This window comes from Malaya genurostris, chromosome 2 (assembly GCF_030247185.1).
Source record: "Malaya genurostris strain Urasoe2022 chromosome 2, Malgen_1.1, whole genome shotgun sequence".
NCBI classification, from domain to species: Eukaryota; Metazoa; Arthropoda; class Insecta; order Diptera; family Culicidae; genus Malaya; species Malaya genurostris.
Window position 1 is genome coordinate 347,119,386 of NC_080571.1, and position 12,827 is coordinate 347,132,212.

The 12,827-nt window shown below is 36.4% G+C and overlaps 2 protein-coding genes across 6 annotated transcripts in view; one reads left to right on the plus strand and one right to left on the minus strand.

The window, feature by feature from the left end:
- Positions 1-12,827, plus strand: part of LOC131432009 (apoptosis-resistant E3 ubiquitin protein ligase 1) — a 213,166-nt gene that overhangs the window by 62,680 nt on the left and 137,659 nt on the right. The gene's annotated exons all lie outside the window — the stretch shown is intronic.
- Positions 1-12,827, minus strand: part of LOC131432008 (uncharacterized) — a 28,573-nt gene that overhangs the window by 10,841 nt on the left and 4,905 nt on the right. Inside the window, exon 2 of the mRNA XM_058598022.1 lies at positions 8,743-11,623. Within this exon, the coding sequence (XP_058454005.1) occupies positions 8,743-11,611 (2,869 nt within the window). The 5' untranslated portion in view covers positions 11,612-11,623. The remainder of the gene's footprint in view (positions 1-8,742; positions 11,624-12,827) is intronic.

Below are 12,827 nucleotides of genomic sequence, written 5' to 3' on the forward strand. Positions count from 1 at the left end.
TATATAAATTTCAATCCTTTGAAATCCTTTCAGTCTTTCGGCCTCACCTCTCCTAATTCCCGGATATTTCTTATCCACAATACCGTGTTCAACCAAAATTACTCACCGGTAACAATCATTCGTACTTGCACCGTAAATCTGTTTTTTCAACAACGCATGCTCGATACCAATGAACTCGGTTGTGGTTTCGAATCCGAGCTTCGGTTTTCGTTTTCTTTACCGCGTTCACAAAATCGATCACGGCTTGCTGCGTGCATTGTTCGAAAAGGCGGTGTTGTGTTCTCTTCATCCACACGAGAACATGTTCGTACAGGTGCGCTTTATATGATGGTTTGAAAATTTTTACTCATCACCTTGTAATTCCGCTGTCGGAGCCTTTATTTGGGCGAAATTGAAGAATTTCGTATGAGATCATGAAACCTTTCATTAAACCTAAGTTTGTGAAAATAATTCAAGCTATGGCTGAGGAAAATATGTTCAATTTTAAAATTTTGTCCACTATGATGATGCTTTCGGAAGCGGAAACCGGTGGTCCAATATAGCCGGAGTCGGTTTGTGTGGGCTTCAACCGACAAGGGCTATTGATTAGAATTGATTTGAGTTCTGCTCCAAATAAAAAAAACTGATAAGAGAAACGAAAAGAATTTAAAAAATTTTTCCGTATTTTGCATCACCGCTCCATATAACTGTTTGAAATTTCTCTTCATCCAGTAATTCTGCAACCGGAAACCGGATCTGGATACGTGAGAGAATGAAATTTAGTCCACGAATTGTTTCAAATTGCTCTGATGAAAGTGAATAAATAATTCGAAATTGAATTAATTTTCACTTATCACAATTATTACGAAAGCAGGATCTGGATAAAATTCAAGAACTTTGTATGGAACCAGCAATCTAAGTTTATGAAAATCGGTTATCTCCGAAACAAGTTAGTGCAATAAAACGAATTGACTCGAATGGTATATGTGAGGCGTAAATTTTCACAGTGATTACTAAGCCTTTCTATATAAGAATTATTGAAATAGTTCGTGAAATTCAAAAGACCAAAGAATGTCGAAACCTTTAAAATCCTCATCTCTGCGGCGCATAATTGAAATATGCAAACCTGTAATGCTGAATACATGGCCTCTCTCAAGGTTTGCAAAATCGTTCTGTATGGCACCTGCACGGAACCGATATTGGGCGATTGTAAAAGTAATTTTTTGTTGTTCTCACCGGGTTGTGGTAACGTCGAACAAAATAGAAACAATCGGACCATACGAAAATGATAAATTTCGTTTTATGAGCTTTTTGGAAAAATTCTTTTCTGAAATATTGTATATTGAAAGTAATCCAGTAATTCAGAAGAAATATTACCATAAACAAGAAGTAATCACGAGTAATCCAGAGTAATTCAGAGTAATAATGCAAATAATCGAAGTAGCCCATTTCGAGACTGGTAAGTAATCCAAGCTGCCCAGGAAACCCATAAAAATTTTGCTTGCCTCTTTCCCAACAAACTGAAAAATTTCGATGAAGATTCTTGCGCTCAACTATTTGAACCATATTCTTCAATTTTACACAATGATTCCCGTGGCATCAGGATAGACGAGGTTAAAAACTTTGGCGTAAACGCATTGCCAGACAATGTCCACCAAATGCTTCGCGTTCTGGCAGTTTTGCCGGTAACAATGGCGACGAATGAACGGTCTTTTTCAACATTGCGTCGTCTCAAAACTTGTCTCAGGTCGACAATGTCTGAAGAGCGGCTAAATGATTTATACTATGTTCACACTATGAGTTAAAACATGTTTTAACTCCGATTTCATGCTTTAAGCGAAATAACATGTTTTACTTTTGCGTTATTTCATATTCATAAACGTCACATTAAAACATGTTTTCCCGAAATAACATGATATAATTGTCAGTAAAGCACAACCCTGCTAGCATTTTTCTTCACTTTTCGACTATGTCAATTGACAAGCTGTTCAACAACAGCAGTTTTCCATCAAAGTAGCCATGTAATTTTAATAAAACAAAACTGAAAACTAGTACCAACGTTGCCAGGTATACCAATTTCTCGGTATACCTTCCGGTTTATTGTTATTCCTTGAATACCCACATAATATGGATATTTTTGGAACGTCATTTCAAAATTCAAGATGGTGTTTCTTGAAACCCGTAGCAAAACGAATGTTTTCGAAACGAGTTCAAAGAACAATTCTTAGTAAACGTTGTTTGAGTAATTATGACTTACTGTCGAATACTTTATAATATTGTTATCATCGGAATGGATTTTACGAGTCAATATTAGGAAGAAAGTTGTTTCAAATACACTTCAGGAACTTTATTCCAAATTCAACATAATATTAGCTTGACACTTACAGTCAAACAAATACAAAAATTGATGAAAATGCTTCGATGTAAATATTTGAACGTTCATTCTTTGGTGAAAGAAATGTTAATATTTTATTTTCAGTATTGTTGTAAATATGATTTATTATAATAGATTCAAGTTTTGAACTGCTGTTAAAACTGTTATTTTTTTTTTGGTTGACTGATTTTAACCCCTGAACTGTTATTCATTCTTATGCATAAATCGGTCCGTATCAGCATGACCACGCTTAAGATTCAAATATAATGACACTCGCTAATGGCAGATGGCGACGCACTTTCATACGCGAAACATTTAAAACAAAAATGGTGTGCACATTTTTTTTTGACACACTTCACCCTATTATTTTGGAACTGGAAATTGAATGATGAAATTGAGAAGGTTTGTAAAGGACTATTCGACCATTTGAATCAGTTTGTGGAAGTCGGTCGGTCGCGCCATCTCTGAGAAAAGTTTTATTTTTTTTTTGCACATTTAACCCATAACTCCGGAACCAGTAGTCAGATCCAAACAAAATTCAGGAATTTGTATAAGACCTGAAGAGCTTTCTTAACTGATCCAAGTGTGTTAAAATCGGTTTATTCAACTCCGGAAAAAGTTGGTGTACTTATTTTCACATTTTGTATGAGACCTCAAGACCTTTCAGTGTGTGAAAATCGATGCAGCCATCTCCTATACAATTTAGTGTAATGAAACGTTACATACACACGCGCACATACACACACAAACATTTTGCGTACTCGACGAACTCAGTCGAATGGCATATGACACTCGGCCCTCCGGGCCTCAGTTAGAAAGTGGGTTTTCACAGTGATTGCATAACCTTTTTATACGAGAAAGGCAAAACAATTGCAAATTTTTTGCAATTGTTTCAATATTCTTATCGGATTTAATAGTACACAAAAAGTGATTTTTTTTCAAAATCCTGACTCGAATTCCTGTTATAAAGGCGGTGAGGCATAAAACAATCTCACAAGTACATTTCCTACACTTAAACAATAAAATTCCGGTTTAGACTGACCGATTTAAGAAAACGTACATCATATGGTTTGGCATTGTTTTGCAACGCGCTTAGTTTTATCTCAAGATAGTTGAGATCACTTTTTCTATATCACATGATACAAATATGTTTGGAAGAAAAATCTCCACGTCACTTATGAATGCATATAGTCTTATTTAATTCATTGAATACAATTCAATTCTACATCTATTTCGATTTTGATAACTGTTGAGTCGTGTAAATTCCATTATTTTTGCATTTCTCTATAGAAAGAATATAGATTTGAATGAAAAAAAAAATTGTTTAAAGCTCGGAGACACTTATCGTTATATATCATTCAACTCAGCTCGATGAATGATGAACTAAGACATTTCAGTTCTATTTTTAAATAACTACAGTTTTCCATCCAAAAGCGTTCAGTATTTGTTTGTAACGTCGACGACCGTATTAGAGAGTAAACACAATAATCAAATTGATTTTGGCAAAAACTCATTGAAGATGATTTTCGGACCTACCTTCTTGTACAAATTTTGGCTATATAAAAGGTTTACTATCACCTCCTTTCGGGTGTAACACCTATTACCAGTCACCATGTGTTACATATATAGATAGTGGAAGGTATCCTTAGTTACTCAATAAATTGAGAATTAAATTAAATAATATTTGCAAAATATAGCCAATATAATTTTACATTACATAAAACATTGGACGGATTACAATAAATTTTTTTATTCATCAAGTGTGAAAGTACTGGAGTACAGAGTGAAACACTTGGACTCACAGTATATCACGTGATTTTCAGAGGCACAACATAGTTTGTTTTAAGCGACTCTTCCCATTTCGAAAATATTAATACAATATAGGATACGATCAGCAATGCACTAGTATTCAAACATTATTTTCTACGTAATATGCACTAAACCAACTCCGAACATACCCATATTGTAAGGGGTTTCAAGGAATATCAATAAACCGGAAGTCGCCATCTTGGAATTCAGAACCACCTCAAACATAGTTTTCCGACATCTACTCATCAAACTCGTTCCGAAAATTCCCATATTGTACTAATTTCCATGGAGTATAAATGAGCCGGAAACGATTTTTATTGTATTCAAAAATTCTCTTTTTACGAAGTATTTTCAACGTAAAAAAAGATTACGTTATTTGGGATTTTTGTCGTAAAAAAAGTTCACGTAAACGGAGGTTTGGGTGTACCAAACTCCACCATTCGTTAATCGTAGGTGGGCTACTAAACAAAATGATGTGGTGTCGACTAATGAGACGACTATTGATAAAACTATTAAGCGAATGCAGTGTTTATGTAAAAGTTAATGGACACAATATTTAAAAGAATGTTAACTTGAACTTTCGTATGTCCAAGAATTACTCATTTTTATCAAAGTGCGGAAAAATTCGACGTAACAAGGTTCATTTAAGGGGCGGGTAGGGTCTAACACTTTTAAAAAATCATCTATTTTTTTCAAATTTTGCATACACTTCACTTTCTACATATGAAAAACCAGACCCCAACGTTTTGCTTTTCGTTGTTCGTAGCATTGAAAGGTTTTACAGCTACAAAATGGTGGATTTTTCCGTGAAAAATCGTAGTTTTCACTTTGAGCAACCACCAAAAATTCAAAAAATCAAAAATATCAAACAGAGACGTTGGGGTCTAGAAAAACTTCTACTCTAACTACGCTGCACAGTGGTTCGAAGCAATAAAAACGTGGACATAAATCAGTAGCTGCCAAACCGTTCTTTTAATGCATACAGTTACTTTTAAGAAATTATTTACAAATATATACCGCGTAATTTTATTCTATCCCTAATTGTTCATGGCCTACTTTGACAAAAAATATAACCATGACTTTTTTTCTGAAGAGATAGAAAACTTTTTTCTTCGACAAACTTTTATATCTATTAAAAATAATTTACTTTTTCAAATATACCAAAAGTGTAGGTTGCACCGTTTCGGATATACAAAGCGTTTTTGTGGCAACCCCCTTAAAATCAATTTTTTATTCATAACTTGTTTCAAGTTTTTTTTTTTATGCATACTTTGTTTGGAATAATTGAAGATAATAAAAAATCCCATATTTTTGTTGAAGGTAGTGCATAGGTTTGTTGTTTCCTGGCAAAGTTATACAACATTTTACCATTTTTTTACCTATGATAAAACCTTACACCGAAGCGAAATATGCAACTTTATGCAGCTGATTTTTACAAAATTTATAGGAAAAGATATGCTTACTATAAATAAAAATCTAAGTGGAACTCGACGGAACTTTTTGTCTAGTCCTTTTCAAAGTTAGTTTTAGTTATTGAATTATGACAACTCCCTTAAAACTAGTTTTCTGATCATAACTTGTTTCAAGTTATTTTTTATGCATACTTTGTTTGGAATAATTGTAGAAAATATAAAATCCCATAATTTTGTAGAAGGTAATGCATAGGTTTATTCTTTTTTGAAAAAGTTATAGATCATTTTACCTATTTTTCCTAGGAAACCTTGTACCGAAGCGAAATATGCAACTTAATGCATCAAACTTTTACAATACTTATAGGAAAATATTTTGTCCTAATCCAATTTATTTTTCGATGAGAATATCCTGAGTACTATTCGTGTGACTCATTTTCACTATGGCCATGCTGAAATCATGAATGGTTAAGAAATGAAGGGCGTCACACGTCTGCTATTTCTGTAACTCACTTTTGCAGTGAGCGTAGAGATGGGCAATTCGCTCCTGAGCTATTCCAGTGAATCGAATCGTTAAAATGAGCTGATAGCTCACAGCTCTTTTTAAAAGAACCGCAGCTCACCAGTTCACCGCACTGGTAAGCAGGGATGCCAGGTTCACAGATTAATCTGTGTTTCACAGATTTTCAACCTTTGGCACAGATTTAAAACATGGCACAGATTATCACAGTTTTCTGAAAATGGTCACAGATTTACACAGATTCTGAAATCGATCACAGATTTTTGAAACTGATCACAGTTTAGCATCGAAAATTACAGAGCGTTAGGAAATAGTGAGACCTTTTTTTTTTTGCGCACACCAAAATGATTCCGATTAGTTATTATGGAAATGGGGAAACGTGTTCAGATTTTGCACAGACAGGTTCTTGGCTTGATCACAGATATTTTAAAAAATGACCTCACATCCCTGCTGGTAAGGTGGAAACAAGCTACAAGCTGAACGGAATTTCGGCTCTTTAAGAGCGAGTTATAAATGAGAAGAAATGTGTGCATGAGCTTTGGTTCGTTTTTCCAAATGTGTATTTATCCTTCTTTAACAGATTGAATGAGCCGTTGTCAATAAGACATCTTACCTCTCACTCAGTAGGCTAAGGTACATTCAGGGATGCCACTTTTGCAGATATTCTCAAATATGACATAATAATAATTCGCAAACTAGTTAGTTCGCAAAGCATTGTTCTTTGTGCATCATTGATCAATGATCAAAAAATATTTCTTTTACACTATTCATATCTTCAGCAAAAATACTTCAAATGTTTTTTTTTCTTCAAAATAAAATAGAAAAAAAAATTTTTGTGAAAAAAATTTTTTTTATTCGAAATTGGTGCTACCAATGATTTTAAAGAAGCGTCCTCAAAAATGCCTCTTCACCGACTTATTCCTCAATATTTTTCCACGAAAAAAATTACAAAATGTTGTTTGAATGATCATGCAAAACATTTGAATCAATTTTGTTGAACGATAATTCTGAAAAACAAATCGCAAAAATGATGATATTTTTCATCACCTTCTACCAGGGGAGTCGAACTTGGCGATGCTCTAAACATCCGAGTCTCTGATATGTCAAAAATTTACTAAATAATTACTGACTGACCACCAAGTCCTAAATTAAAAGTAAAATTCAAGTTTCATCGCTAAATTGTCAATCGAAATTGTCACGCTACGAACATTCATCAAACACGACTAGCGAGAAGTGACGAACTACAAGTCGCGAGGGTAGCTTTTGTAAATCAATTTAAAGTAGTCATCTTAGTTATTTTTGCTTCACTTTTTATTCCATATGTCGAAACCATAGTTTGAGAGAGATCTACAATCGCTATTCGATGCACTGACTTCAAAGATGATATGGTGCATTCGCTTAATTTTTGCGTAACAAAAGCTTTTAACATATTTACAATTTTTTTTATGAATTCATCACTGCCAAGTAATCAGTAAAATAGTGGAAAGATACATTAACAGCATAAGAGGTTTTACAATTCTACTGTCCGAAATCAAAAATTCAAAAAAAAATCGGGCAAGACGAAGTTCGACGGGGCAGCTAGTTGTCAATATAGTGGATGAGGCGCCTTTCCGCCGTTTGGACACCCCCTTTTCTCCTTGAAAATTCACCCCATGAATGATTCCTGTGCACGGGCAGGTTCGAAAATCCAAGATGGCGTCTTCCGGTTTGACGATATTCCTTAAGGCCATCGTCCAAGTACCATGCGCGCGGGTGGTTTTAGGAAATTTTCGATGGAAATTTTGAAAAATTTTACAAAACCAAAAACATACAGACCTTTGAAATACTTTTATCTATCTACAGGGTGAAAATGGCTTGAAAATTCAGAGGATTTTCCGAGTCTTATCAAAAATTGCACTGAAAAAATGACCTTTTTTTGTAATTTTTCACAATTATTTGAATTTTTTTTTAAAACCTTATGCTGGCAACAAGGATCACATTCGGAAACATTTTTGGAAAACCTTTTCACACTTTTCATGGAAAATCAACGAATTTCATATAACCGATTTGGTGGAAATTTTTGAAACTCGTGGATTTTCTATGAAAAGCGTGAAAAGGTTTTCCAAAAATGTGTCCGAATGTGATCCTTGTTGCCAGCATAAGGTTTTTTCGAAAAAAAAAAATTTCATTCCATCGAATTATTTTTTCAAATAATTGTGAAAAATTACAAAAAAAGCTTCTCCGAATTTTCCAGCCATTTTCACCCTGTAGCTATATAAAAGTATTTCAAAGGTCTGTATGTTTTTGGTTTTCCCAAATTTTTCAAAATTTCTATCGATAATTTCCTAAAACCACCCGCGCGCATGGTACTTGGACGATGGCCTTAAAAACATTAGAATGTGGGTATTTTCGGAACGGAATTGACCTCAGGTCAACAGTCAAAGAGTTCTGGAAAAGTTTTTTTCAGTATCACGCAGAGTTGTAACTGTAACTGAACACTTTAATACAATAGAATGTCTTCATTTGAACCAAAAAGTTCTATTTTTTATCAATTTATAAACTGACATAATTTAAGCCCCACCCCCCAATGAATGATTCCTGCGCACGGGCCTGATTTAGCTTCATCTAACTATAAAAAAAAAGATCTTGCAAGTGATTTTGCTCTTACTTACCTTGACCCGACAACTGCATAAAACGATTGAAGCTCTCGGTGTACTGGAAATATGCGTTTCGAAGCAGTTCATCGTTGACGGCGGTGTTCAACTGGCGGAACAGTTCTAGCGCCCGTTCCACGTCCATCTCATTCTGTTTCCGAATATGCCAGAACGACTCCTTAATCAGGGAAACTCTTGTGGTAAAATCGCGACAGGATCTGCTCCTGGCCATGGCACTGGCGAACGGTTTGGTTCGCTCATCGTAGAACAGTTCGAAAGAAACGTAATCCGGTAGTTCCGGTAAATACAGGAACGAGTTCCGAACAGCGGAAATCGATTCGTTCGTTGAACGGATTTGATCGGTTTGCGATAGCGTTTCACCGGATTCCCAACGTGTTTTGCCGAGTTGCTGTTTGATGTTCGAAAGTAAAGCCAGTAGAACCTCGATCACGTAGTGCTTCGGTTCAGGAAGTCCTTCGAATATGATGGGAACTAATTTGGCAAATTTTTCCGGGTTGATAACTCGGTAGGTCATATTCTTCGTATTTATCCATTTGTTATCGAACGGTTCAATCAGACTGAGATCGATCAACGATTTCTGGTGCTTGTCGTCGGAAATCGTTTTCACATACCACTCGAACGGAACATCGTTCAGATCACCCAACAGATCGCTGTACGTTCGAAAGAACGCGATCATTTCCTCCGAAGGTACGCTTTTCCCTAACGCCTCCAATACAATCTCCACCAAACCGTTCCTAAGAGTCGTCATTGCCGGTAGATTGATTTTGGAAGGTAGAATCGAAATGATATCTTCTCTGTTTTTCCAGTACATATTGAACACATCAATCAGATCGCGGAAGTTGTTCGATGACGGAGTTTTCAAGTTGATAATATTCAGCTGTTTCTGTAGGATCTGCCGGTCGATAACGGAACTATCCTTCACCGACACGTACGGTACGGTTTGAACGATGAAGCGAGCCGTATTGTGAGTGATAACCCGCAAACTTTCCAGCTGATCGTGACCCACGTGGCACAGGAAGTCCAGGTAACTTTGGAAAATGGTGGCAAAATTTTCCAATTCACATTCTCGTGGCAGTACATGAGCTAGTACATCATCGAGCAAACTGCACCAAACGTAGAATTCATCCGCAATGGGAAGAGAGTTCTCTGCCGGTTTATGAATTCGGAGAACCTTTTTTGTGCCTGCCACAAACTTCGTCCACACGGCTTTCTGTGCTGGGCCATTCAACAGTTTCATTTCGTACTCAAACCGTTTGCGACTGCCACTGGGACATAGAGAGAAATGTTTCAGCAATTTAAATAGGAAATAGTATTCCCGTTCGAGACATTTTGTCAAGGAAGTTTCCAACTTCCAGTTGATCTTCTTGATTGGATGCCACCCGGAGCTGTTGTTGCTAGTCAGCAGATCCACTGGTTTATGATCGGTTCTGTCACTAATCTCAACAATTAGCTCGTTCAAACTCCGGCACAGGAAGTAATAGATTGGATTGGTTTGAACCACCACACTTTTTATGTTCTTGACATTCATCGACTTGATATTGGCGATCCATCGCGCGGCAAGATCGGCAAGCGGTTTCCGGAAGATATCCTCGCTCAAAGAACCACTCAGATCCGTGAATAGTTTTACATCATTGACCGGAACAAGTAAGGTTTTCAGTTGACTAATACTTGCAATGGGATCCTGCAAGTATTTTGGAGCTTTTTCCAGAAGACTTTTTTTGTAATCCGCAAGAGACGATTTCAACATCCGGTTGATTGCGTCGAATAGGTTCTGATCGGATTCATTCGGCGATAACGATCCGAAACGGGACAGTACTCGATTCCTAGTCTGAACACGATTTTCAGCTACGTTTAAAGCGGAAGCAGATTGTCTCAAGTTGGCAGAGATCATCGAATTGTTGATTATTTCACTACACAATGCTTGGCGAGTTTGATTTCTCAGAGTCACTGTCAGAATGAAGGACAACTGGATGCAATTAATGATGGACTGATCGTCAGTTGGGGATATTTTCAACGCATCTTTGATAGCCGTGAGAAATGCGGGTCGATGACTTCTAGTCGACAAATCATCCTGCAGCACTTTCTCGATCCGAAGCTGTTGCAGTAAAACCTCCTTCGCCTGGAAGAAGTTGGTCGTCTCACGGAGCATCCTTGGAGTGACTAATCTTACTTTTGCCATAAAATTATCATCCGCCAACATCAAACTGCCTTCGTTGCACAGTTTAATCACGATACTTTCGTATCGGATCCTAGCGGAATATCCAAGCTGGTCAACTCTTCTCATGGACGAAGGAGGTTTGATTTTGATTTGTTCATTTCCGAAGGAAAATTTGCCTACTAAATTCAATGTCTTTAGTATTTCTCTTTCCGGTTCGATGCTTTGCGAATCAATCGGAATTAGAAAGACATCATTGAAGGCGATGCCACCACACGATGCCACCACACGATTGATCAAACTACTCGAAGGTTCTTCACCGTCCACTTCTGCAGATTCGTTTCCTTGCGGTGAACCGGCTGTTTGATTGTTTTCATTAGTTCCGTGATCATCAGATTCACTGCTTTCGCCATTGATCGGTTCCTTTTCCTCCGAACACTCATTTCCCTGTTCGACCAATACAAAACTCTCAGTAACTTCACCACTAAGCTCGTTGGTCACGATGGATTCGGCGATTTCAATTGCTGGAGATTCTTCCACGACGTTTTCTGCGTTCCCGTTCTGCACAAGATCGGCCTCGCCGGCTGTCAACGAACGATTCGTTGTCACGTCTTCCGGATCGTCGATGATTTCGATTGATTCGCCATCCGATATCCGGTCGGAATCGCTCTGGGTTGACTGAACTGGTAAGATTTCAAAACGTGGTGCCATTTTCAGTACGATCTGAAAGGAAATAACTCTAATTAGAAAGATCACTGTCAGTCTGAAGACTACTGTAAACCAAAACACTACTCGAACTGTTGACGTAGGACTACAGCTTATAACTAAAAATTGTTTTAAATATGTTGGCAGCAGCTCTTTTATGTTTTTTTAAGTTAATGGTTTCATTTTAAGCATTTTTCGTTCGTCCCTCTATGTCAAAAATGACTATTCCACGTCGTATTCATCAACTTTGATTCACAGTAAAAAAAAGTGTTCCTTGTGTTGGTTTATATAGACTTTCTGAATCGCGAATGATAAACGCATTTGATTTTTGTTTCCCGCTTTTTATGAACGAGAAATCAGAAACAAATTGGCTCAAGTGGCACGTGCGACTGGTTATTTGGAGGTTTGTGCCTTTCAATGACTTTTCATCATATTTCTGATAGGAAGGGAAGGATAAGATGAAAATTTTTCTTTCGAAACAAACCAATTCTTTTACCGAAACCTAGACTGGGTTTTCCTGTTTTTATAGTTTGATTCTACTTATTTAGTTTCCCAGGGCACAAGTGCTATTTAGGATTTTTTTCAACCGAAAGCTATGCTTTAAAAAATGCTCTAAAAGTTGCTTTAAAAACTGCTTCTAAAGCCCCAAGAACTTCTTCAAAAACTACTTTAAAAACTGCTCCAAAAATTGTTTCAAAAACTGTTCTAAAACTACTAAAAACTGCTCCAAAAACTGCTCGAAAACAGCTAAAAAAACATCTCTCAAAATAACTTCAAGAACTGCTTTTGTGCTCTAAAAACTACTTAAAAAACTGCTCCAAAAATTGTTCCAAAAACTGCACTGGAAACTGCTCGAAAACTACTGTGAAAACTGCTCGAAAAACTTCTCCAAAAACTACTGCTTTAAAGCTTAGCTTTAAAAAATGTTTTTAAAAAACTGCCCGAAAATTGCTATAAAAACTACACTAAAAAGAACTACAAAAACTGCTCGAAAACTAATCTAAAAACTACTTGAAAAACTGCTAAAAAATTGTGTAAAAAGCTACCCCATAAACCGCTTTAAAACTGTCGCAAAAACAAAAAAAAAACAGTTTTCTCATAAACTACTTCAAAAAACTGCCCGAAAACAGCTCCAACATCTTTAAAAACTACTTCACAAACTGCTTCAAAAACTGCTTCAAAAATTGTTTTAAAAACAGTTATTAAAACTGGTCAAAAATGG